This window comes from Zingiber officinale, chromosome 4A (assembly GCF_018446385.1).
Source record: "Zingiber officinale cultivar Zhangliang chromosome 4A, Zo_v1.1, whole genome shotgun sequence".
Lineage (NCBI taxonomy): Eukaryota > Viridiplantae > Streptophyta > Magnoliopsida > Zingiberales > Zingiberaceae > Zingiber > Zingiber officinale.
The window spans coordinates 234,614-259,328 of NC_055992.1; the positions used below are offsets into that span (position 1 = coordinate 234,614).

At 36.4% G+C, this 24,715-nt stretch overlaps 2 protein-coding genes across 4 annotated transcripts; one reads left to right on the top strand and one right to left on the bottom strand.

Annotated features, from left to right (window-relative positions):
- Positions 1 to 4,654: 4,654 nt before the first annotated feature.
- Positions 4,655 to 11,245, top strand: LOC121969141 (ELMO domain-containing protein A-like). Of its 2 annotated transcripts, none has more exons than XM_042519071.1 (10): positions 4,655 to 4,835; positions 6,118 to 6,266; positions 6,362 to 6,470; positions 6,665 to 6,765; positions 10,060 to 10,128; positions 10,226 to 10,341; positions 10,423 to 10,477; positions 10,569 to 10,689; positions 10,761 to 10,903; positions 10,992 to 11,245. In XM_042519071.1, exons 2-10 carry the CDS (start codon positions 6,135 to 6,137, stop codon positions 11,088 to 11,090), a joined length of 945 nt encoding a protein of 314 aa, XP_042375005.1. In that variant the 5' UTR covers positions 4,655 to 4,835; positions 6,118 to 6,134; the 3' UTR covers positions 11,091 to 11,245. The 2 variants fall into 2 exon arrangements, with proteins under 2 accessions (XP_042375005.1, XP_042375006.1); XM_042519072.1 differs by having other exon boundaries at positions 6,122 to 6,266.
- Positions 11,246 to 12,421: 1,176 nt separating this feature from the next.
- Positions 12,422 to 16,914, bottom strand: LOC121969142 (plasma membrane ATPase-like). 2 transcript variants are annotated; one of them, XM_042519075.1, is made up of 16 exons: positions 16,728 to 16,914; positions 16,466 to 16,585; positions 16,134 to 16,370; positions 15,262 to 16,023; positions 15,069 to 15,191; positions 14,887 to 14,991; positions 14,651 to 14,795; positions 14,390 to 14,554; positions 14,073 to 14,311; positions 13,962 to 13,994; positions 13,781 to 13,862; positions 13,529 to 13,689; positions 13,275 to 13,448; positions 12,988 to 13,170; positions 12,714 to 12,895; positions 12,422 to 12,542 (listed from the first exon to the last, which is right to left on the bottom strand). In XM_042519075.1, exons 1-16 carry the CDS (start codon positions 16,782 to 16,784, stop codon positions 12,446 to 12,448), a joined length of 2,865 nt encoding a protein of 954 aa, XP_042375009.1. In that variant the 5' UTR covers positions 16,785 to 16,914; the 3' UTR covers positions 12,422 to 12,445. The 2 variants fall into 2 exon arrangements, with proteins under 2 accessions (XP_042375009.1, XP_042375007.1); XM_042519073.1 differs by having other exon boundaries at positions 14,073 to 14,554.
- Between the last annotated feature and the right edge of the window lie 7,801 nt (positions 16,915 to 24,715).

The window sequence follows — 24,715 nt, forward strand, 5'->3', positions numbered from 1 at the left end:
ACACGCCTGACCAAGACATTGGTCTTTGTGAATTCTGCACTAAGTTCGACTATGCCTGTAATAGAAGATAAGGCACAGAAGAGCATGTTAATACTCACTAGTGGATTGATATTGTCTCAAAACCAAAGAGTATGTAAGGATTAAGGGGTTCCAGGGAAAATAAGGGTTTTAAAAAGATATAAACTTAGAGAAAATATCTATGGTTTGATTAACTAAACTCAGCTTAGAATATCCAAACACCTCTCCCTAAGAACAAAATTTAATCCAGTAAAGCAACTTAACTCAAATTATCCAATCGTGCCTTCTGCCCCTCCAAAGCAAGGTCGGAGACAAATCCAATCCCATCAAGTGGATAGAGTTCACTAATAAAAAAACTGTTAAGGAAGAGCAGGAAAAATGGAAGAAACAAAGGTACACAATTATAAAGGAGTCATGGGATAGAGTCACCCTTGTGATCGACACAATTGTTGATTGAACCCTGTTCAAATGACTTCTAGTGAGGAGTTTTATAGAAAGGAAAAGAAGAGAAAAAAGGAATAATTATTAAACCCCATTAGAGATCATTGAGAGGAATATAATAGGATAGATTATATTTTGAAAGAAATCTTAATTGGAATTATGTTACGGAAGGAACCAGGAATAGTGTAGTTGAAGATTGTGATATTTTTGAAGTGCGAGTTAGGGAATATAGAAGAGAGGAAGAACTACTGCTTAGAAACTAGGAATGCAAGGGGACTTCACTTCAATTTCCGAAAATGAAGATTGTGATGTAAAGGGCCTAAAATATTGCACGTAATACCAATGCAGCAGTAACTGCCATGTAAAACAGATTAGTGAAGAAGACTAGATTCCTAAGAAAAAATCTGGTGAAGCAGCACAGCAAAATAAATTGTTCAATTGAAATCTATTGACTTGGAGCAACTAGGATCTGGCATCGGATTGGGAAGAATGAATGAGAACAACGAAATTAGATGGAAAAGAAGAATGAATTCACTAGATTAAATCCTCCACGACAGCTCTTACAATCTAAATAGGTTTGAACCTTATCTTACTGGGAAGCAGAGCTTCACGCAATTCTAAAATATTCAGAGACAACAGTGCAAGCACGAATGCCATCTTCCATGACTAAATCCCTCTGGAAAACTAAAGGAAGCCTCGGCACCAAAGCTGCAATCTGAAACCCGATTTCTAACGACGGCCCAAAACAAAGCGAAGAAATAAGAATAAATGATCATACGGAAACAGCAGCTTTAAAAGTTCACATTGTCTGCGATCCAGGAATTCAAACCAAGACGGGTAGCGAAAACCGAAACTAACGGAGAAGAGAAGCCAAACATTGGGGGAAAGGCCGACGGAGATACTGGTGCTCACCTCAGAGCAGCTTTAGTCCTCTCCGCCTTGATGCGGGCCGAAGCAGGGAGCTTTAGTCCTCTCCTTCGAGTGATTATCTCCTCTCCGTTCGACTATCTTCCTCTTTTAGTTCTCTCTGCTCACTTTTTTAATGTAAATATTTCATCGTCGGTGTAGATATAGTTAAAATTATTTGTTGATCAATTCTAAGTTATTAAAAATTACTTTCTTAAACTGATTAAGCAAATAATGAATAAGGAATAGAAATTCAATATTGATACAAGGTGATTTGGAAGTCAAAGTCAAGGTGAATGAAATAGTAGTCATAGTGTTATCTTTATCAAGACTTAGCTCCTTATTCAGTGCTAGGCTTTTAGTATAAAGATAGTCAACCTAAGAGTCGATCGTACTTAAAGAATCCAGTATTCCACTTGTGAACAACTGATCAGAACAAAGATCGGTCGAAATTATGATCTACACTACATAATTCTATTATATATATGGCCAACTCAAAGACCGGCCGGACGTATCTAAGCTTAGTGTTTGAACTCAATACATGGTCAAACGTTTCTGAAGACAGGCGGGCTTAATAGACCTATCTCTCAGTTCAGTATCAAGACATACAGATTAAATCTGAACAGTCCCAAAGTTGATTGAGCATATGAGATTCAGTTCCCACTTCGACAATATTACTTGCAGCTTACAGATTCAATCTATAGTGTAGTATAACCTTCAGTATAAAGTAGACCGTCATAAGGTCAGTCTTACGTACGAGTCCGAGCGCTTTGTTATCCAATAATCAGTCTTCCATCTTACGGTCGGTTGGTCCTAGAGTTGACCAAACCTATGAGAATTGACTCCTCATTACTTATTAGATCTTCAACCTGAGCCTACGAGTATATTGCCAACTAAATTTATGGTCGATTGTATTTATGAGATTCAACTCCTCTTTCAAGGGTACAATGCTCCTGATTATAAGTTTGACCGGGTTTACGAGGTTCTGTTCCTGTTTCATACATGAATACTCAAGGCAAACGCATAAGATAATTCACATTACAAATCTGGTCAAACATAGAGACGGTCGGGATATCAAGTATCCGGCTAGGCTATATTCCAAGAGATAATATTGTCAGGGAATCACAACAAATTGTTAGAATGATAACTATTCGTTAGAGAATATTCTTCGGTTACAATATATGCATTCAATAAGACCTTTTTACGAAGATAATTATACAATTTCTATCATTATTGCAGAGGTTATACGAGACTGTTCATATATATGTAACAGAATTAAGATTCCTCAGAGGATAACTATACAAATTGCAAACTGTATACCTTCCATTATCCAACATCTTCTGACATCGAATATTCATTATCATCTCATTATTATGGAGTTATGAGAGTTGATATAAAAAGGGATTCTCTCCGCTTAGGGAGGATGCTTTACAGACTATTGCACAACATTACTCTTTATTACTCTCACTGAATTTTATTATGGTTTTTCTCTACTTTTCGCTCGGTCATCTACTGACTTGAGCGTTGAAAGGCCTACGTCAGAAATTCATTTCGTGATTTTTACCCTAGCGTTCTGTTGACTTTTTCGAGTGTGCGCAGAAAGAAGCATCAGGTGTCATCGTCTCTCTCTAGCCAAGTCTTTTTTAGGTCAACAACAATGTCACCTTTTTTAGCGCGTTATCTTTGCAGCTTTAGCTTTCAGACATGATCAATATTAACAAAAAATATTATACATTTATCAAATTGTTGATAATAAATGGACAAAAACCAAAACCATGCCTTTTTTTTCACTACATTTTTCTTATTAAATTTGTCTTCGCCTCTAAGCAAAATCAAATAATAGTTTTATTCAAAATTATTTTTTAAAATTTTTTAGAAATTATGTTAAAAGATAAAATGATTTTTTAAAAATAATAGAGAGAAAAATAATATAGATTATTTAAAAAAAAAATATGATCGTAAATTTAAAAATTATATAAACAATAAAATGATTATTCTAATTTTAAAATTGAATATATAGATGCATTCAAAGATGCCATTAGAGTTCATTCATGTTTCAAGATTAATTAAATAATTCAAAAATAATTGTGTAATAGTTGTGATAAAAATGGTTACATTGTTATTTGTCTATTCAAAATTTAAATTTGAATATATAGATATATTTTAAGAGATCATTGAATTTCAATCATACTTTTTAGAATAATCAAATGACTCTACATATAGCAGTTAAAATTAAAATTTATTATATTGTCATATTCTTTTTATTTTTTAAATATAAAATTTTATAAAATACTTTAAGTCAAAGTTGATAAATGATAAATTTTCTACTCAAATTTAAATCTAAATATATAAATGCCTTCTAACAAAATCATTAATCTAGTTATACTTAAAAATGACCAAATAATTATCTAACAAGTTTGATTCAAAAATATTAAATTTAAATATATAAAATACATTTTAAGATATCATTGGAATTTATTTATATTTTTAAAGTGATCAAATGACTTAAAATTAATTAAATAACAACTATGGTCCAAAATTATATAGTCATTTTAATTATATTTCAATTTAAATCTAAATGTATATAGATACACTATAAAGTCTTCGGCGTCCAATCTTTTTTCCTCAAGGTGACTGAATAATTAATTTAAAATAGACACATAACAAGCATACCAATTTTTTAAAAAAAAATCATGAATAATAAAATATCATTTTGACTCATTCAATCACTTAATAATATAGTTGGATTACAATAATAAATTCAAATTTTGAGGAAAAAAATCAGTTTTAACTATTACATGAGTTTTAATTTTTTTTCATTTTAAAAATATGAACGGACTCTAACAAAATCATCTAATAGTTTTATTAACGTTTTAAGTTATTTTTATTATTACATGACTATTTTTAAAAATCCATCTATATGTTTTATATACTTTTACATTTATATCTTGGAAAAAAATTTAAATCATTATTTCTATAAGAAAATACAAAAAGAAAAATCAAATTGACTCTTAACTAATTTAAATGTATATTTTAGAAAATAAATTTTTAAAACACTAATTTTAGGTTTTTATTTTAAAATTTCTTTTAATATTTAATTATGAAGTCAAATAAAATTTGAATGAAATCATTAAATAACTATAAGTTTGAGAATAATTTTTATTGAATTTAAAACTAATTAGTTTACCATTATTTTCGTACCACCTTCAGCACTCAACGGTGCCGTTTGATGTCAACGCGTGGCACGTCAGCCACACGATAGCTAAGGCGGTTATGATAGAGAACGGAACAGGTCATTTGGAATTTTGAAGCAGCAGTTTAATTTCTTGCGAATTAGGTAACTTTCGGCCTAAGATTTTAGATCTACTTAATGTCAAATTCCTAATTCTCGAAGGCGAGAATCGGGCTCGCGGGAGTTGATAGGATCAATCGACTCCAGATCGTCGCTCCGGAGGATTGTAGGATCTTGGGTATGTGCCTTTCCTATGTGGATTTTCCTTTTGATGCCATTGTTTGATGTTTGGCCGCCGCTTCTATGAAAGTCGAGATCTTTGTGGTGTTACTTTTTTTTTTTTTTTTTTGAGGCATTTTAGTTCCCTGTAGAGTTCATTTAAAAATATCAGTTTAGGCTTTCCATGGCGATACGTTCTCAAATCTTCTTCTCTTTAGCCATATGTTTGAATTGGATTTTCCGTAGGACAGTTTTAATTTCTCAAACGGAGTGGAATCTGGTGACCTGACGGCGAACTTAATGATGTCAATTTTTTTTTTTGCTCTTCTTTTTCCCTTGAGAGATCGATGCATTTATACACTTGTTTCCTTTGTGGATGGGTAAACTTCATTCGACTAGACCTAACCCACCACACGAATGGAAGAGATAATATTATTGTCACATGTAGGACTCGAACACGAGATTTCTTAAATTTTAATATCATGCTAAAGTTAATTGGCTAACCACATAGCCAGATAAATCTCAAACTATTAGGAAAAGGGCCAATCTTTTTATATCCGTATTAACTTGTTCTCAGTAATCTTTCGAGAAGGCTGAATTGTAAGTTTTATGAAGAGACTTTTCTGTTTATTTAGAAGGCAGACATTTCACTAAAATCCTTAACTATCTATATATTTCTAGCTTTTAGGTAATACTTAGTGCCTGAGTTTGTTATTGTAATTTTTTTAATTTCATTTGAAAAGAAATTACACTCTATCTGATTAGTTTTGTTCACTTGTTCAAAGTGGATAATAGGGAATCTGCCTAGTTTTCAACTGCACCTATGCTATTAAAATGAACTTCCTAATTTACAAGTTAATTTTTCATTAGTTTTATTGAAAATTGGGTTTAATTATTTGAGGAATTATTTTATTAGATTTTTAAACTTGTATATCAAATTAAACCATAGAAATTGTATCACTATTAATACTGTTATTGTTCAACTATTAATAATTACTTTAGCTAGATCAGTGTCTTTACTCCTCTACCCCTTTTACCTTTAACTTTAGTTGATTTAATGCATAACCATAAAATTATTATTTGTCTTTGAATATGACCAAACCATTGTAACATATTCCCTCTCATGTTATCATCTATTAAAATCTACAAGTTAGCTCCTCCCTATCAGAGTGATCACAAATGAATAGTTTTTTCTTCAATTATTTGTAGTTTTTATTATTATCCTTAGAATGCTTCTATTTGTCTCCGCTCAGTTTCTCATGCCATGCATTTTGATGTGATCATTCTATTTTGATGCAAAGGCAGCACAATAGTTGCCATGGCAACAAATACAGTTAGAAGGCGGCATCATAAACATGTTTATGACAGTAGAAATGAGTATTTGGCTTCGAAAAAATTTGATACCTTAGATGAACCTCTCCTTGGGAACAACTATGGGGATCATTATAAGGTAAACCATTCATAGCTTCCTAACTAGATAAAATTGTTAACTTAATTTGAGATATATTTATACATTATATATCAGTAGTTGTTTGTTCTTTCAAGGGATATGATGATGCAAGCCATGAAGATTTGGATGACAAAAGAAAGGAAGTAAACCTTCATTGGACATCTCTTTTCTCCAATTTGATTGCTCAATGGTCTCAGTGGTTAGGTATTGTTTCTTTTATGCACCATCAATATTTTCACATGTTCAATGTAGTTAGGTCTTATATTAAGTAAATTGCTTAACATATAGTATGTAATGTTAGATAATGCATGGAATTGTATATAACATTTTTCATCATCTCTTTTGTGATTTAGACAATGAAGTATTGCAGTTTGTGCCACTGATTCTTTTCTTTGCAGCAAATCTTGTCCTTAGCTCTGGCTCATTTTTAGGAAGATTTGTACCATTTCCTTCTTTAACAATGAACGAGGACAACCTAATTTGTCTCAGTCCCTTGCAGGTAATTACTTTTTTCCTGTTTTTCTGTTGAATCTGAATCATCATGAACTAATTGTAGAAAATATATTCTGACACCAATATGATTTTTCTATGGTCAAATAAATGTTATTGCATATTTGTTCCTGCAAGTCCATTTTGAGAATACGTAGCAGTGGTGGTTTTGGTGATGGAAGCTGGGTTGTGTTTAAGTTAGATCCTAGGTACCCAACTCAAAAGTAGGCAATTGACAAGCATACCATTTGCATAAATTATTGCAGAAGATACTAACAAAATATGGGCAACAATCATGAGGATATAATGCTTTGAATTTTCGCAAGTTCTTTCTATCAATATTGACACGACACGAGTGGAGACTATGTGCCTCAACTGCAATCTCATGGGTTTGAATGCCTCTACATTTGCCCAGTCTTACCAGCCTTGGTGTTAATTTACTAGGTTAACTAATAAAAAAACAAAAAAAAAAACAATGAAATCTGTTTTGTTCTAAAGAATTGCTGTCCTGGCTTATTTTTATTGAACACTCTTATTTTACAGTAATTATCTGCATCAATTATGCTCTTAAGGAATTAAACTGTCTGACATATATATATGCATGTTATAAAAAATTGTTTCCATCATTTGGAGATCTTTAATACTGATGAAAAATGGTTTATACAAACTTTCTACAAAATACTATGTATAACAACTTGGCTATACTACAGTTCCATAAAAGGAAAATTTTGAGAATCTGACTAGGATTGCCAACTTTTGGTTACCTGTAAATTTTAGAAATGATTCAATGAACAAGGTTTGTAACTAGCTTTTATATCCATGGCAAAAGAATTTCACGAGTAATTTTCTTTATGAATTTTTTCAACTCTATGTTTCTAGAAATTTTGCTCCGAAATCTTTAATTGCAAAACAGTTATACATTCTAAATAAAAGCTGTCCAAAGATTTGGCTCTGCTAACAGAGCATAGACTTGTAAAATCTCTAGGTGTTAAGACACCAGCCTTGATGGACCTAAACAGTCTACTTTTTTCTTAAAATTACAGAATCAACTTTAGGCTTCATTTCTTAAAGTATTATGGAAATGAAAATTTAGTAAGTTGATCATCTATGACCTTTTGATTATCGTGTTTTAATAAATCATTAATATGTTATATGCTACAACTTTCTTCATGTTAAGTATCATAATATGTATTTGCTTTTACCATGGTCATACCTAAGTGTTAATGAAGATTTTTGTAGATTCGAATAAAGCCACTTCAACAAAGATTCTGAAGTTTGCATCTGTTGCTTCATGGTTGAGATTAGGCCCTCAAAATATTTTGTCTTCCATGGTTCATTGTGTTCCATTCTTCCTAATTTTACGGCAAGCATGCATAAAGGGGTGGATTATGGAAAATAAAATAGACAGAAAAATTGTGCTCATATTATACTGTTGATGGAAAGGGAATGAGATAAACAGAGGGAGGTAAAATGAAAAATGAAACAGTTGCACAAATGAAGATAATCACGAATGCAACATAAATCTAGTTGAAGGTGGGGGGTAGAGAGTGACCTAAGAAAACTTTATTAAAGTAATAAAAAGTGATTTGATTGATTTGGATATCACTAGTGATATAGACTGCAAAGAATTTAGGTATAAGATTCATGTAGTTTTAACTTCCTCAATGAGTTAGCATTTACATGGATCAATAAAATTGATGATGAGGGCAGGAAGGTAGGAAGAGAAAAAGTAATGAGAGAAAGATAGTGATAGGCAAGACATATTGTTCCAAAAAGGAAATCTTGCAAAACGAGGATGAAAACCATGATTGGAGAGAGTAGTAGCAAAGGAGAGTGTAGAATGGAGTAGTGACGAATCAACAATTAGGTAATGGAACTTTTGCTAGCAAATGAAGAACTTTCTGCTCGTTTCAAAATACTTTTGATAAATGACATAATTTTACATAGTTTTATGCTAGGTAGAAGATGCAATCTTTATTATAACTTTCTTCTTCTTGGAGGGTTGTTTATTCTTATTCTTAAGAAGAGATGAACACCTAGTTGCAGGCAACTAGGTGCTCATTTGCTTCTTAGGAGGTACATCCAGGCAACAGGCCATTCAGATCACTTGTTTGACAGATTTAGTCCAATGTGTTTCTTGTTTCTTAGTAACTTTGAATTTGCTCCTTTTCTTTGTGGGTGAGAGGAGATTAGGAGATGAAGGCAAAAAAAAAAAAAAAAAGAGCAAGAAAGAGAAATTCTAGAGAATGAAGTGGTTGGGGAATAGACAGAGAAATAATTTGAGAGAGAGGCTTGGTGTGGTGCCATCAAAGTCCACAAAAAAGAGAGAACAGGAAAAATAAAGAAGGTAAAAGACTGGATGGAAACAGGTGTGTGATTGGAGGGATACAATAATCTGGCATCGGGTTCAGGGGTTTATCTAGTTTTTAAGCTTCATGGTTATTTGGATTGAAAGAAACACATGGGTCATTCATCACTTGCTTGTGGGAGGACACAAGTGGTTTTGAGGTGGAGTAAATTATTTAAAATGTGACTTGATTGAGCAGATTGACTTTCCAATTTGGCTGATTTCACTGAGTCGAATTGAATTTCTTTGTCAAATGGAGTTACACAATGGTATGAACGCATACTTTCAATCATCAAAGTTTTTGAGCCGAGTTGATAGTTGATCATACATTATTCTATTGCTACATGGTCATAGAGCCAGTTGTCTCGGTGATGAATTTCTTGCGATCCTATAGCCTACAATGTAGTCACTGATAGTAACTTGCATGTAGACATATATGTAAATTTGGTTATATTCCTTCAGTATCAGATTTTATTTGACTCCACAAGAAGTAGAATTATAACAATACAAATTAACTGATGGAAAATAATATTAACAGTTGATTTGAGACAGTGTCCTTCTATTTGCTTACACTAATTTGTTTTTCAGATTCTAGGCTAGTATAAATGTATAATACCTAAGAGAACTGCATGCACCAGCTTTACTCTAATCAATTTAAATGCTAAGTTTCTGTTTGTCATCTTGACTTAAAGTGGGACACAAATGGATACTCTTCTTCTCATTTCTCTATACTGATCATGACCTTATTTGAATGGAAAAGATGATATATTATTCTCCACATCAAGTTAATATAGCATGTTGTTGTCTATCCTTAGATGCGGTAATACTCTTCTTCTGATGACATTAAGAGTTTAATAGGGCATTTTAACTGCAAGTTTAGTATTTTTCTCTAGATTAATGCAATAATGACTTCTTATGAAAGCTTGTTCATCTGTTATTATGCACTCATCTTTGAAGGAAGAGAGATTGGGAAGTTTAAGGCAAAGATTGGAGATCCAGTTTGATGGCTCTTGTTTGGATCATCAAGTACCACTCTACATTGATAATGACTATTTATTTATTTTTTATATAGTACCTTCTACAGCCTTTTGGATAACTGCAAACTGACAGATTTATGCTGTAGGATGCTCTGAGACATCTCTGGCGAGTTGCCTATCCTAATAGAGAAATTCCTCCTCTTAAATCTGAATTATGGAAGGAAATGGGTTGGCAAGGCTGTGACCCATCAACAGATTTTAGGTAAGTGGAACTTTAGTTCTACTGATACCTTAAGAAAAGATTTGACTTTTTACATGATTGTGATGCTAAATGTGTTTGTAGGGGTGGTGGCTTCATATCCTTGGAAAATCTCATTTTTTTTGCCAAAAACTATCCGGTAGTTAATTTTTCCTTGAATTTTCTTTCATTTTATTTTAGTTCTTTTGTTTCATAGCCCAAATCAGTATTTGTCATGTCGTATGGATCAGAATTCTTTCCAAGTGTTGTTACACAAGAAAGAAGGTAGAAGAGCTGAATGGGAGTACCCTTTTGCTGTAGCTGGTGTTAATTTGTCATTTATGCTGATGCAAATGCTAGATTTACAATCAGGTAGTTTGTCAACTATTAGCTGAATGCCAATGTTGTACATTGATTTAAATCTCGGTTTTTTCCCGTTTCAGTCATGCCATCTAGCAAAGCTGGAATTCGGTTCCTGGAATTGCTTGGAGAAGATGAGAAAGCCTTTGATAACCTCTACTGTGTTGCTTTTCGCATGTTAGATGCTCAATGGCTTGCTAAGCGGGCATCATATATGGAGTTCAATGTAATTGCTCTTTTTCTCCGGTTCCAATCACATATATTAGTCCAACATGAGATTACCCTCTAATCCGGGTTGACTTTTGTTTCTCCAGGAGGTTCTTAAGTCTACAAGAAATCAGCTGGAGCGTGAGCTTTCACTTGAAGATGTGACCAGTGTGAAAGATTTGCCTGCATACAACATGATGTTGTAGCAACCTGTGATTCATTGTTTCAGCTCCCTGTGAGACAGTAATATATATATCCTTTGAGAATTGTGTATATCAGTTTTAAGTGAAGGTGAAGAATTCTCTACTGGTTTTGTTAACAAAACCTACTGTGAATTACCAATAATGTTCAGTTCATGCCATCTTTCTCTGTTGTGTGTTCTTCCTTTTATGTTGGCCATTTCTTGGCTAATCAGAGCCTACTTGCGTAGTTGCTCACTCTTGAAGCTCTTCATAGTGGACAGGAACGGGTTATTGTATACATGTATACTTGGAGAAGTATAAATGCTTGCCTTGGGATGACAGTGCATTGCCGTTCCCCCCTTTCCACTAAGAATGATACTTGGAGCCTGCAGACCTTCTACGCCAATGCCACTTTTTTCTTTGACAACCATATCAAGGTGCAACAGCCAGTTCTTTCATGGCTGATTGCTTTTTGGATCATCCACAAGAAAGAATTGGGAGGGATGAGATTGACAACAACGACTGAAAAAAAGGAATAGTTATTTTTGGGGAATGCAATAAAGTAGAAGTAGAATAAAGATTTGGTTTTTCTTTTGAATTTGGTTATATTCTTGTGAATCTGACATTTTGATCTTACAAATCCTTTATTATGTAGAAATATTAGTGAAAATGAATATTAAGATAAATTGACATCTGTGCACCTCTCTTTTGAATAGCCAAAGTTGTTGTAAGAAAGAGAACTTGTAGAGGATTTACTGTATTCTCAACAAATTTCTAGTTAGAGATTGAGAACAGCAATAGTTTAGGAACATAAAAAATATTTGATATTGTAGTTGATCTTGATTACACTCTTGGTATAACATTCCTCCTTTTTAGATGTAGAGCTTGATTATGTCAAACAGTGTTCCCTAGTTAATTATTTCGATGTCATCATCAAGTATCAAGATTAAATGCTGCAATAGTTTAGAGTTACAAGTATCTCATGGTTTAAGAAATCTCATGATTATGAATTCAGTCTCTTCAATTTTAGATGAATCGAAGATCCAGAACTTAAAAAGCATATAATTTTAATTATCACAACAAAAGCCTACATGCTGATCTTTATTAAAGTAGCATAGATACATTAACAATAGAAATATTTCTCCTCTCTCTTTCATAATAGAGAAGAAATGAGGTGGTTAATTAGCTTATTCTCCACACACCGCACGGCACAACACTAAAAGAGCAAGAAAGTAAAGAACTGACAAACTTTGAGCGACACTTCACTCTAAATTAGACAGGGAGTTCCGCATCATGCGAGGATTACACATGGAATGTTTCGCAGTCATTCCATAAGAAACTATCGAGCTTTTTGCAGCTATATGTATTATGTGGTGCTTTTACACTGTGTAATGCTGCTGGATGTTGTCAATGTCCAGTCCCTTCAGCTTGATCACTGATTCCACATGACCCTTGAGAGTCTGCAGCTCCCTCAGCCTGTAAATTAACCAAGAATTAGCAAGATTAATCTCTCTTCAACTTATACATTCTATTCAACTTGATGGTAAACTGAATACAAGGCACACAAACTGATTGCTGTCTCAACAAACTCTTTTATGAAGCTAAGCAGAAATAACTATTTCAATTATTATGCAAAAGCCAGATTACCTTGCAATCTCGGCTCGTCTCTTGGCCTGCTCAGCTATCTCCGAAAGCTCACGGTAACCGTTCTTGTCCCCAAAGAGGGTTGAAGCTTCAGGTGGTTGGAGACCATGAAGTGTTCTCTGTGCAATTGCCCATTGAGCTTCCCTTTCCTCTCTTCCATAATCTTTCTTTGTGGTGAATGCAGTCTGTATAGCATTAACAAGGCAATGTAGCAGATAAAAGCAACCTAATTTGACGAATTAGTTGAGTAAAGGTCAACTAGATGAGCAATGTTTACCTTCCTATCAAAGAGAGAATCCCAGGCCTTTCCACTTAGTACATACCGAATAGCGAACTTAATCCAGTCAAGTGGAATGAAGGTAAGAAAGCTGTAAAGCCATATGATTGCTGCCCAACCCCATCCACAGCCTTTAATGTGGGCAAAGCTCCAGTTTGCATACACAGATATTAGTGTAGCAATCTGATGACAAGAATTAGTGACTATGTTATGGCTGAGTAGGTGAATCAAATTGTGGACATAGTGCATAGTTTAATGCACCAGAGAAAGCAATCTGAGGAACTCACTAATTGTGCAATCACAAAAGCAGTGCAAAGTAGAAGTCCAGGTCGATCGGTGAAGCACCAACCCCGCGACCGAGTAACAAATATCAGTGCTTGGCTGATAATACTCACTTGCAGATACAACGCAGCCATCATCTCATGGTCATTGTATCTTATTGATCTAACATTAAATTTGTTCTGCATACAGAGATATTCTCTTCTTTAGGTCCATAGAGTACTAAAGACATACAGTTGGGCATAATAAAGTGATCATATACCGGGAAGAAGTTGGTCTCTTTCATAGCCCAAAAGAAGAGGACAGTCATCAAGGCCAAGTAAGTTCCTAGCACAATGCCTGTAGCAAAAATTTCTTTCAATTTCCAACTGTCTGGAAGTGGAGATGGCTTGACGCGATCCTTAGAGATTGTCATGATGGTGCCTGTAATTGGAATTGCATAAAACAAAATTACCAAACAAAAGATTCAGATAACAGGCATTGAGTTTCTTACACTAGTTATGTATGTGCTCACCATCATTTAGTATGGCGATGATCAGAACCATGAAAGGAGAGAAGTCAAATTTCCATATCAAAGCAATAAGCATAAATCCAAGCTGTGGAAAGAAGTTGGTACCAAGATCAAATTTTCCATGTCTGAAATCGTAGAACAAACCCAAAGAGAATTGGACCAAGATGCGCCATTTAGTACTTACCACAATACGGATGGTTATCGAAACAGCATAGATCTGCCATTGTTAGAGACAACAAATGGAAAATTAGGCAGTTGCACAATGCTGAAAAATAAGATAGAGAATTGATCATACCGTGTAGTTCTTCATCCTCTGGAAGATGGTTCGGCTAGTAAGAACAGCACTGATGATGACACTGAGACCAGGCTCAGTCAGGACGATGTCGGAAGCACCTCTTGCAGCATCGGTGGCATCAGAAACAGCAATGCCAATATCGGCCTTCTTCAAGGCTGGAGCATCATTCACTCCGTCTCCAGTCATCCCACATATATGCTTCCTTTCTTGCAACTTCTTCACAATTTCATACTTATGTTCTGTTCCAAAGTACACCATATTACAGCTAATCTTTATAATATTTATGGTTTGACAGTGTGTACACAACACGAACAGACCTGGGAAAACTCCTGCAAACCCATCTGCCTTCTCGATCAATTCATCTATCGGAAGTGAAACAACAGACTCATCCTTGTTTTGCCCAAGCAACGAAGAGGAAGGATACATATTTGTGCCCATTCCAAGTCTTCTACCAGTCTCCTTTGCTATGGCAAGTTGATCACCTGAAGAGCATATCCATCCATCCATTAACCAAAGCTCCACAAAGCTAGCAATTGAACTACTTTAGACTTGAGAGCAAAAATGAAATGTTCAATTACCAGTGATCATCTTCACATTGACACCGAGGTTGAGAGCCTTGCTGATGGTCTCGGCACTGTCATGCCTCGGGGGATCAAAGAGCGGCAGTAGACCAACAAATTGCCATGGTGCACCAGGACTCTCTTTGCTCCTCTCAGGAACCTCCTGCATTAATCACATCACAAATATGAAGCGATGAACAAGGAAGGAAATTTGGAATACAAACTGCAACACTGCAAGTGTTTCAATCACAAACCTGCCTCGCCACTGCTAAAGATCGAAGCCCACGTTCAGCAAACTTGTCGATCACAGTGTGGGCTTTTCTCTTGACATCCTCTTTGCAATTGCAAAGGTTCATAATCTACACAAGTCCAAATTTGCATGCCATAGATGAACTAGGCTAGCTTAATTTGAGCACCACCAGAGACAGAATAGTACCTGTTCAGGAGCACCTTTGCTGACTCGATGCCATTTGCCTTCTTCATCGATGTAAGTGAGCGCTGTTCTCTTATCAACGGGATTGAAGGGAAAGAAATGCACTTCTCGGATCCCTGCTCTCGCCTGTGTGTGTGGTACAATTCATCGTGAAAATGCAAAGTAAAAATTGGTCCTTTTGTTTCAAGTTACATACTTCCTTTTGGTCTGCGAGCATTCCGACCATGGCGGCATCGATGGCGTCCTGGTTCTCTGTCCTGGAGGCTCTTGCAGCGAGCAGGACGACGTGATCCTTGTCGACGCCCTTTGTGAAGACCTCGATGAGATTCTTGTCGACGCTGAGCTTGTTGAGCGTGAGGGTGCCGGTCTTGTCGCTGCAGAGCACATCCATGCCGGCCATCTCCTCGATGGCGGTCATCCTCTTGGTGATGGCGCCCTGCTGGGAGAGCTTATGGGAGCCGATGGCCATGGTAACGGAGAGAACGGTGGGCATGGCTATGGGGATGCCGCCGATCAAGAGGACCAGGAGATTGTCGATTCCGTCGCGGTAGGTGCGGTGCTGGATGGGGTACATGACGATGATCTCGATGAGGATGCCGGTGGCGATGGAGCAGATGCAGAAGTTGCCGATGGAGGTGAGGACCTTCTGGAAGTGGCCCACCTGGTTGGTGCTGTCGACGAGGTGGGCGGCCTTGCCGAAAAAGCTGTGGACGCCGGTGGCGATGACGACGGCCTCGATCTCCCCCTGCTTGCATGTGGAGCCGGAGTAGATCTCGTCGCCGGGGTTCTTGGTGACTGGGAGGGACTCTCCGGTGAGGGCGGACTGGTCGATCTTCAAGGGATCGCCGTCCAGAAGGCGAGCATCGGCGGGGATGATGTCGCCCAATTTGATGCTGATGATATCGCCGGGCACCAAAATGGCCGCGTCCTGCTCGCTCCACGCGCCGTCACGCAGTACCTGTCAGAATAATAAATATATTTGGTTTAGAGACGCTTTAGATCGAATAGATCATGTGCATGCATCCATCAACGTAGAAAAAGAATCAATTGGTTCAATCTTCTTCTCACTTTGGTTTTTGGTGCGAGGCGAGCCATGAGGGCCGCCGCCGCATTCCCGGCGTTGTTCTCTTCGATGAACGAGATGGTGGAGTTAATAACCAACAAAATTATGATCCCGACGAAGTCTTCCCAGTCCGGCGGCTTCCCTCCTCCGTTCGCCAGTGCAATCGCCATGATCGCCGCCATCTCCATCACCCACGACAGCGGATTCCACATGAACCCCAGAAACTTGAGGAACTTGCTTTCCTACAAACACCAAAACTGATCCGTCCTCATTTCTGTTTACCCACTCGATCGAACGTAACAGCGCTGCGTACTACTCCATTAATCCAAAACCAAACCTTTTTCTCTTCCAGCATGTTCGGCCCGAAGAGTTGGATCCGGTTGGCTCCCTCCTCCGAGCTCAGACCCTCTTTCGTACATTTCAGCTGCTCGAATACCTCCTCTATAGGAATCTTTTCCTGTGAATTCAGGTACCACAAAACCAAACTTTCTCAGAAATGTTATCTACCCAGCTAATTGCTCAGCAAACAGAATCGGAAGAAGAAGAAGAAGAACGGCGGCAAGATTAATTAATTGACGACAGCTAGCGAAGTTACTTACCAGATCGACAGTCTCATTCTTGAGATCCTCCAAGCTCGAACCTTTCTCTCCTCCCATTACTCTCTACTAACTTCAAGGTTGTGGAAGGTTGCTTATAAGATCAGATCAGATCAAGAAGAAGCTACCATTCGATCGTTAATAGAGCTGGAGCAGGAAACAGAGAGAAGAGAACGGGAAGCTTGTTAATTCGTAGCCCTGCTAAGATACCTCCTTTTATACCCGGGGACGATGCTTCCCCTCGTCAACTTGGCGCGTAGGTGGGCCCTGATTCCTTCCCGCTAAATACAAATCTCTGTTTGTTAATATGCCTAGTTTTTTTTTAATCCGGCCTTCACTTTCGCTCACCCGCAGATCGCACGCGACGTCGTTACGCGTGTATCATCAAATGGAGCGCTAATATAATACTCGGAGCGCCGTCAGCACCATCCAACGGCGCGTAGTTAAGATGGCTTCATAATCCATTTTAAATTCTAAAGTACCCGCTTCTGAATTGGTCTACGATTCGTGGCCCACTAACTAACCAGTTAGAACGAAGGTAATGTTTAGGACTCCATGTGGGTTTTAGTTGTCTTATAAGGGAGGAAAATAATGTGGCGAGGATAAATAAATAGCTGAAAAAAAAAATAATCACACTGCAGATTTGACTTTCCAAAACAAATGGGCCCACTGGTCTGTCTCATTTTGTTTTTATATTATCACCGGCTTAATTAATTGTGTAATTGGAGTGTTTAATTGTTATTTTTCCTATAAACCTGATAATTTCTTGTTATTTAAAGATTAACGGGCGTGAAAAGTATGGTATTTAAATGTTTGCTTTGCTCACCAATTAAATTCAATTAAATTAAATTTAGGTATTTAAAATGTTTCAAAATCATAATTTAAAATTATTTTCCATCCGGCCGTAAGGCATGCATAATTAATATTTATTTCTTGATTTTAGAATATCCATTTATTAGAACAATTGCATGAAGTGTCATTATAATGCTACTTTTTATTTAAGAACTAGATTAATTAATGGTATACTTTATCATATTGATTATGTCATCCTTTATTTTAACATAAAATCAATTACAACGATATAAAACTAATTATAATGTTAAGTTATTTTTTTTATATAATTATATGACATAAAAGTATTAAATACTTATGGCTCAATATTTATTTATCGTATATAATTGTGTGTTGCGGCATGAATACGATCATATTATTAATAATTATGTATGTATAATTACCTAATTGATGATGCAGTGAATTAGTTATATTTGTATGCTTTTAGTTCTTTATCGATTGCCTATAACACGAAGCACGCAGGAGCAATTAAGAAAATATATATCTTCTATCGATTTTTTTCTTACATCAATGATTTAGATTGTTCTCTCACACACGCACACTCACATGCGAAGTCCTAGCTACTTTGTTAATTAAAAGGTCAACTACAAGTTAGCAAGGAATCAATAAATAAAAACATGGCTATGTTGAAAAATATAAACTAGATTAATTAAGTATTTAATATTGTGGGCATAAATATTAGAGGTCTTTTAGAGGATTTATGAATGACTCTTTGGATGATGTATATATATCATTTAATATTAGTTCATGTATTTATGTAGATACATCTTGGGTATACCCTATAAATACCCTATAGATTTAACAATTTAGATATGAAGAAAATATGAAGAAGTAGTTTCCTCCCATTTTGAGTGTTATAGTTTTTTGATTTTTGCTCTTCATCTTCTAACAAAGTGGTATCAGAGCCACCATTTGTGTTTGGAGACAAAGCTTGAAGAAGATGTCGAATGGAACCCCATTTGTTGTTCCATCTCTCACCAAGGAAAATTATGATAATTGGCATGCATAAGAATGAAAGCTTTGCTTGAATCATATGAAGCTTGGGATCCTGTGGAGAATGACGTTGATGAAAATGTGGCATCCGCCAAGAAGAAGGACCAAAAGGCGCTCACCCTCATCCATCAAAGTTTGGATGAAAAGATGTTCGAGAAAGTTGCTGCGGCAACTACTTCCAAGCAAGCATGGGAAACTCTTCAAGCTTCATTTAAAGGTGTTGATAAAGTGAAGAAGGTACGTCTCCAAACATTGAGAGGAGAGTTTGAATCTCTACACATGAAGGATTCCGAATCCATTTCAGATTATTTTTCAAGAGTATTGGCTGTCACTAATCAATTGAAAAGATATGGAGATGATATGAAAGATGGTCGTATTGTTGGAAAAATTTTGAGATCTTTGGATCCAAAATTTAATTATATCGTGGTTGCCATCGAAGAGTCTAAAGATCTAGGCACCATGATCGTTGATGAACTTGCCGGATCTTTACAAGCACATGAAGAAAGATTGATAAAACCGGTTCAAAATCGGTTGAACAAGCTTTGAAAGCAAAGCTATCATTGAAGGACACATTCCAAGGCACATCCCAAAGAGGTCGCGGACGTGGAGGATCTCGAGGGCAAGGCCAAGGTCGAGGTCGTGGTCATGGAAGAGGTGGACGAGGTGACAAAAACACCTCATATAATAATGAGAGGAGTCAAAACTTCAATCAAAGAAGAAGTCGTGGAAGAGGTAGAAGTCGTGGAGGCCATCAAATGAGGTATGACAAATCTGAAGTTGAGTGTTTTACTTGTCATCGTCTTGGCCACTATTCTTGGGAATGTAGAAATAATATGGAGGAGATAAATAATTTTGCGGAGTGCAATGATGCAAAAGAAGATTTGGGTCCTACTTTGCTTCTAGCTTGCAAAAATGATCAAGATGAGAATGAGAGCACATGGTATCTTGATTCCGGTGCAAGTAACCACATTTGCGGAAGGAGAAATTTGTTCGTGGAACTTGATGAATCAACCGATGGAGATATAACTTTTGGCGACTCTTCGAAAGTTCAAGTGAAAGGAAAAGGTACGATTTTGATTCGTTCAAAAGATGGAAGTCATCAATTAATTTCCAATGTGTTTTATGTGCCGGCCATGAAAAGTAACATTTTGAGTTTGGGCCAATTATTGGAAAAGAATTATGATATTCACCTAAAAGATAAATACTTGACATTGAAAGATGAAAGTGGAAGATTGCTTGCTAAGGTGCCCATGACAAAGAACCGAATGTTTTTGCTAAATATTCAAAATGATGTTCCTATGTGTTTGAAATCTTGTTTCAAAGATTCATCTTGGCTATGGCACATGAGATTTGGGCATTTGAACTTCGATGGGCTGAAAATGATGAGCAAAGGAAGAATGGTGAAAGGATTGCCTTCCATAAACCATCCTAATCAACTTTGTGAAGGATGTCTTCTTGGCAAGCAAGCGAGAAAAGGTTTTCCCAAGGAGTCTTTAACAAGGGCTCAACATCCATTGGAGTTGATACACTCGGATGTGTGCGGACCAATCAAGCCATCATCACTTGGTGAGAATAATTACTTTGTGCTTTTTATTGATGACTATTCTCGGAAACTTGGGTGTATTTTTTAAAGGCAAAATCGGAGGTGTTTGGAACTTTCAAAAGGTTCAAATTAATGGTGGAGAAACAAAGTGGCTATCAAATCAAAGCTCTTCGGTCCGATAGAGGTGGAGAATTCATATCTAATGAATTCAAGGTTTTCTGTGAAGAAAATGGCATTCATCGAACCATGACGACTCCATACTCACCACAACAAAATGGAGTAGCAGAGAGGAAGAACCGAACTATTCTCAACATGGTAAGGAGTATGTTAAAGAGTAAGAATATGCCAAATAAATATTGGGCCGAAGTTGTCTCTTGTGCAGTATACTTGATGAATCGATGTCACACCAAAAGTGTTCATGGTATGACACCTCAAGAAGCTTGGAGTGGATACAAGCCAAGTGTTTCACACTTGAGGGTCTTTGGAAGCATTGCCTACACACATGTTCATGATGAGAAAAGAACAAAGCTTGATGATAAAAGTGCAAAGTATCTCTTCATCGGCTATGATCAAAGCTCTAAAGGGTACAAGTTGTATAATCCAAGCAATGGGAAGATTGTCATAAGCAGAGATGTGGAGTTCGATGAAGCAGGTGTTTGGGAGTGGAGTACTACAAAGAAAGAGAGGGGATATAGTTCTTTCCTTGACGATGATGAGGGGGAAGAAGGCATGGCACCACCTAATATTCCACCACCAACACCACCGCCACAAGATTCACAAACAAATGAAGCAAGCTCAAGTGAAGGGTCTCAAAGATTCAGAAGTTTGAGTGACATTTATGATGCCACTGAAGAGGTAAATGTTGGTGATTTTACTCAATTTTGCTTACTAGCAGAAACTGAGCCTATAAGTTATGACGATGCCGCTCATGATAAGAAATGGAGAAATGCCATGAATGAAGAAATCAAGGCAATTACAAAGAATGATGCATGGGAGCTAGTATCATTACCGAATGGAAAGAACACAATTGGTGTGAAGTGGGTGTACAAAATAAAGAGAAATGCGCAAGGCGAGGTTGAAAAATACAAAGCAAGATTGGTTGCCAAGGGGTACAAGCAAAAGGCCGGAATTGACTATGATGAGGTATTTGCACCTGTTGCTCGTCTTGAAACAATTCGGTTGATCATTTCTATTGCAGCTCAAAACTGTTGGAGAATCCATCAAATGGATGTAAAATCCGCATTTTTGAATGGAGACTTGGAGAAAGAAGTCTATATTGATCAACCTTTGGGTTATGTAGTGCCTAACGAAGAAAATAAAGTGCTAAAATTAAAAAAAGGCTCTCTATGGCTTGAAGCAAGCCCCTCGTGCTTGGAATAGTAGAATTGATAAATATTTTCAAGCAAATGGTTTTATCAAGTGTCCACATGAACATGCCCTCTATGCAAGGAATGATAAAAATGGTGATATGTTACTTGTTTGCTTGTATGTGGATGACTTAATTTTTACAGGGAACAATCCAAAGATGTTTGAAGATTTCAAGAGAGCTATGACAAAGGAGTTTGAGATGACGGATATTGGCATAATGTCCTACTATCTTGGGATTGAAGTGAAGCAACGAGATGATGGCATATTTATTTCTCAAGAAAGATATGCTAAAGAAATTCTCAAGAAATTTGTTATGAATAATTGTAAGCCGGTCGGGACACCCGTGGAGTGTGGAATCAAGCCACATAAGAATCAAGATGGTGAAAAAGTTGATCCAACTTTATTCAAGAGTCTTGTTGGAAGCTTGAGGTATTTAACCTGTACTAGACCGGATATTCTTTTTGGCATTGGACTTGTGAGTCGTTACATGGAAGCTCCTTCTACTTCACATTTGAAAATTGCCAAAAGAATTCTTCGCTACATCAAAGGTACAATTAATTATGGTATCTTGTATACTTTCTCGGACAACTTTATGCTTGTTGGCTATTGTGATAGTGATTGGGCCGGTGATATTGATAGTCGAAAAAGTACTACTGGGTTTGTTTTCTTTATGGGAAATTCAGCTTTTACTTGGAATTCTAAGAAGCAACCTATTGCTACTCTTTCTACTTGTGAGGCGGAGTATGTAGCTGCTACTTCTTGTGTTTGTCACTACAAAAAATACCATTATTACCGACTGAATTTTCCGTCGGTATTCCGTCGGTATATGACATTACCGACGGAATTTATGATATCGGAAGTATTTTGGTCGGCATTCACTTTACCGACGAAAAAGCATATCCATCGGTAAGTACCGACGGAATTATATATTCAGTCGGTATATTACCGACTGACTTTCTTACCCGTCGGTAAAAAATCAAACGGCGGTAAACGGAGCTTACCGACGGAATTACGGATTCCGTCGGTAAACCCCGACGGAAACAACTATTCCGTCGGTGTTTGCCAACGGAATTACGGATTCCGTCGGGGTTTACCGACGGAATCTTTGATTCCGTCGGTAATATATCGCAAAAAACCACTGTGCTTTTCGATAATATACCGACGGAATTATAGTTTCCGTCGGTAAAAAACTGGAAAAAATTTGAAATCTTGCCCCTGTTTTGCTAGTTTCCCATATACAAATTTAATACAAATACAAACCATCACAGGCGATGGTATCACAAATACAATCCACACAATATATTCACAACATACAACAACAAGATCACAATATAAATCAATCCACAATCTCCAAAATACAACATACAACAAATATATAAACATAACTAAACGACAAATAGAAAATCTCCAAACTATAATAAAATCTAAGTATCAAGTTCTCACAATCAAAAGTATCTAAAAGTATACAAGTGAACGACAAATACAAAATATCCAAAATACATACCATGATACATCACTTATACATATATCCGAATATAATCCTGTAAAAGTCAAATACAATAGATTATGATTAGAATAAATCGATGCAAATGTAATATAACTCAAACATTGTTATATATAACTAATTTTACTTGTAAAAAAAAATACCTGAATTATATTTTGGATAACCAATAATAGTGGTGATGGTGAATGTATCAGTATGAACTCCTGAAGAATGTAAAACACTTTAAGATAAACATCTAATAATATCCCAATACAATAAATATATTTGACTTAATGAATTTCTAAAAAAATCTAAAAAAAATCAAGTTATAGTTAAACATACCTCAACAAAATCTAATCATCAGCAGGGTCTGGGTTTGATGGGTCTGGGGTCTCCTCTGACTGGGGCTGCTGTGATGGGTCTCATCGTGCAATGATTGCTTGCATCTGGGCCAATGCCTGCTCCTGTGCAACCCACTTCTTCTCCCACTTTTGATACATGGTAGTCATCTGAGTCTTCAAGTCTTGGTTTTCTTTTCTTAATGACTCCACCTCAGAAGAAGAAGAAGAGGAACTCGCACGGCCCCTAGGAGTCCTCAAGCGATCAAATACCACCTTGGCCTGGGAACCAAGGCCGTAGAGGGAGAAGTTCTTTGTCCTTCCACCCACAACATCATAATAAATTTCATTTATTTCCTGGGTGGATAGATCCTGTGACTCCCCTCCCTCTACTGGTGGCTGAGATGCCTGAGCAACCCTGCTTGTCATTTCCTCCTGTGTAGAAAAAATATACAATTTATATATTATACACAATTATTAAAGCTAATTAATCATTATTAAAGATTAAATATAAATTGCAAGTTAATAATTCAAACCCCAATGTTCTTTGATCGATCATCAATATATGTGTCATCCTTTCTCTGGTGAGTCTTGAGAAAAATCTCCAAGCAAGTGGGTTGTCTTTCTAAAGAACGCTCCTGCATGCACAAATAAGTTTGGCTAAAATTATACAAGTTCATTAATAAATAAAAATTTAATTTATATAACTTTAAATTAAAATCACCAGATCCATAGCGTGCTCAACAATGGATCGAGATCCTGATGTATGCCGTCAGATCCGGTACTCGGGCCACCTGGCGCTGTATTCCTATTCGCTCGAGCTTTTAGAGCCTTTGTCTGCCATCTTTCTGTAGACCAAGTGGCCGTCCATGCACTCCAAATCTCGTCGGATACATAAGCAGGCCGTGTGCCATCCTTTCTCACATAGTATAATAGGTCTTTGTACAACTTGGCACAATAAATATTCCAAGTTTTTGTAAATTCTACCTCGTGCCCCTCCTCCCATGTATATTTTTTCTGCAATTTAAAAATAAAATTTTAGAATATTAAAGGATAAATATAATGTACACATTCAATTTACTTACCACAAATTCTTGATAATAGAAATCCTTAGTTCCAGCATCTACATGTCTCCATGTAGTCCCAGATATGCAGACTCTTTCTTTAAATTTCCGTGTGATATATGTGGATACTCGATGGCCGTCGGGAGTAAACCTACATATAAGCAATATTAAGACATAAGATATATGTTATAAATAAAGAACTTGAATTACTAATAATAAAAAAAATACTTACGACTCTCCAACAACCCTAAGTACGGTGGATCCACGGAGTGGTGCTGGAAGATCTGCCATGATACCTTATATCTACAAAAACATATTACAGCACATCATAATAAGTCTTTAATAACATG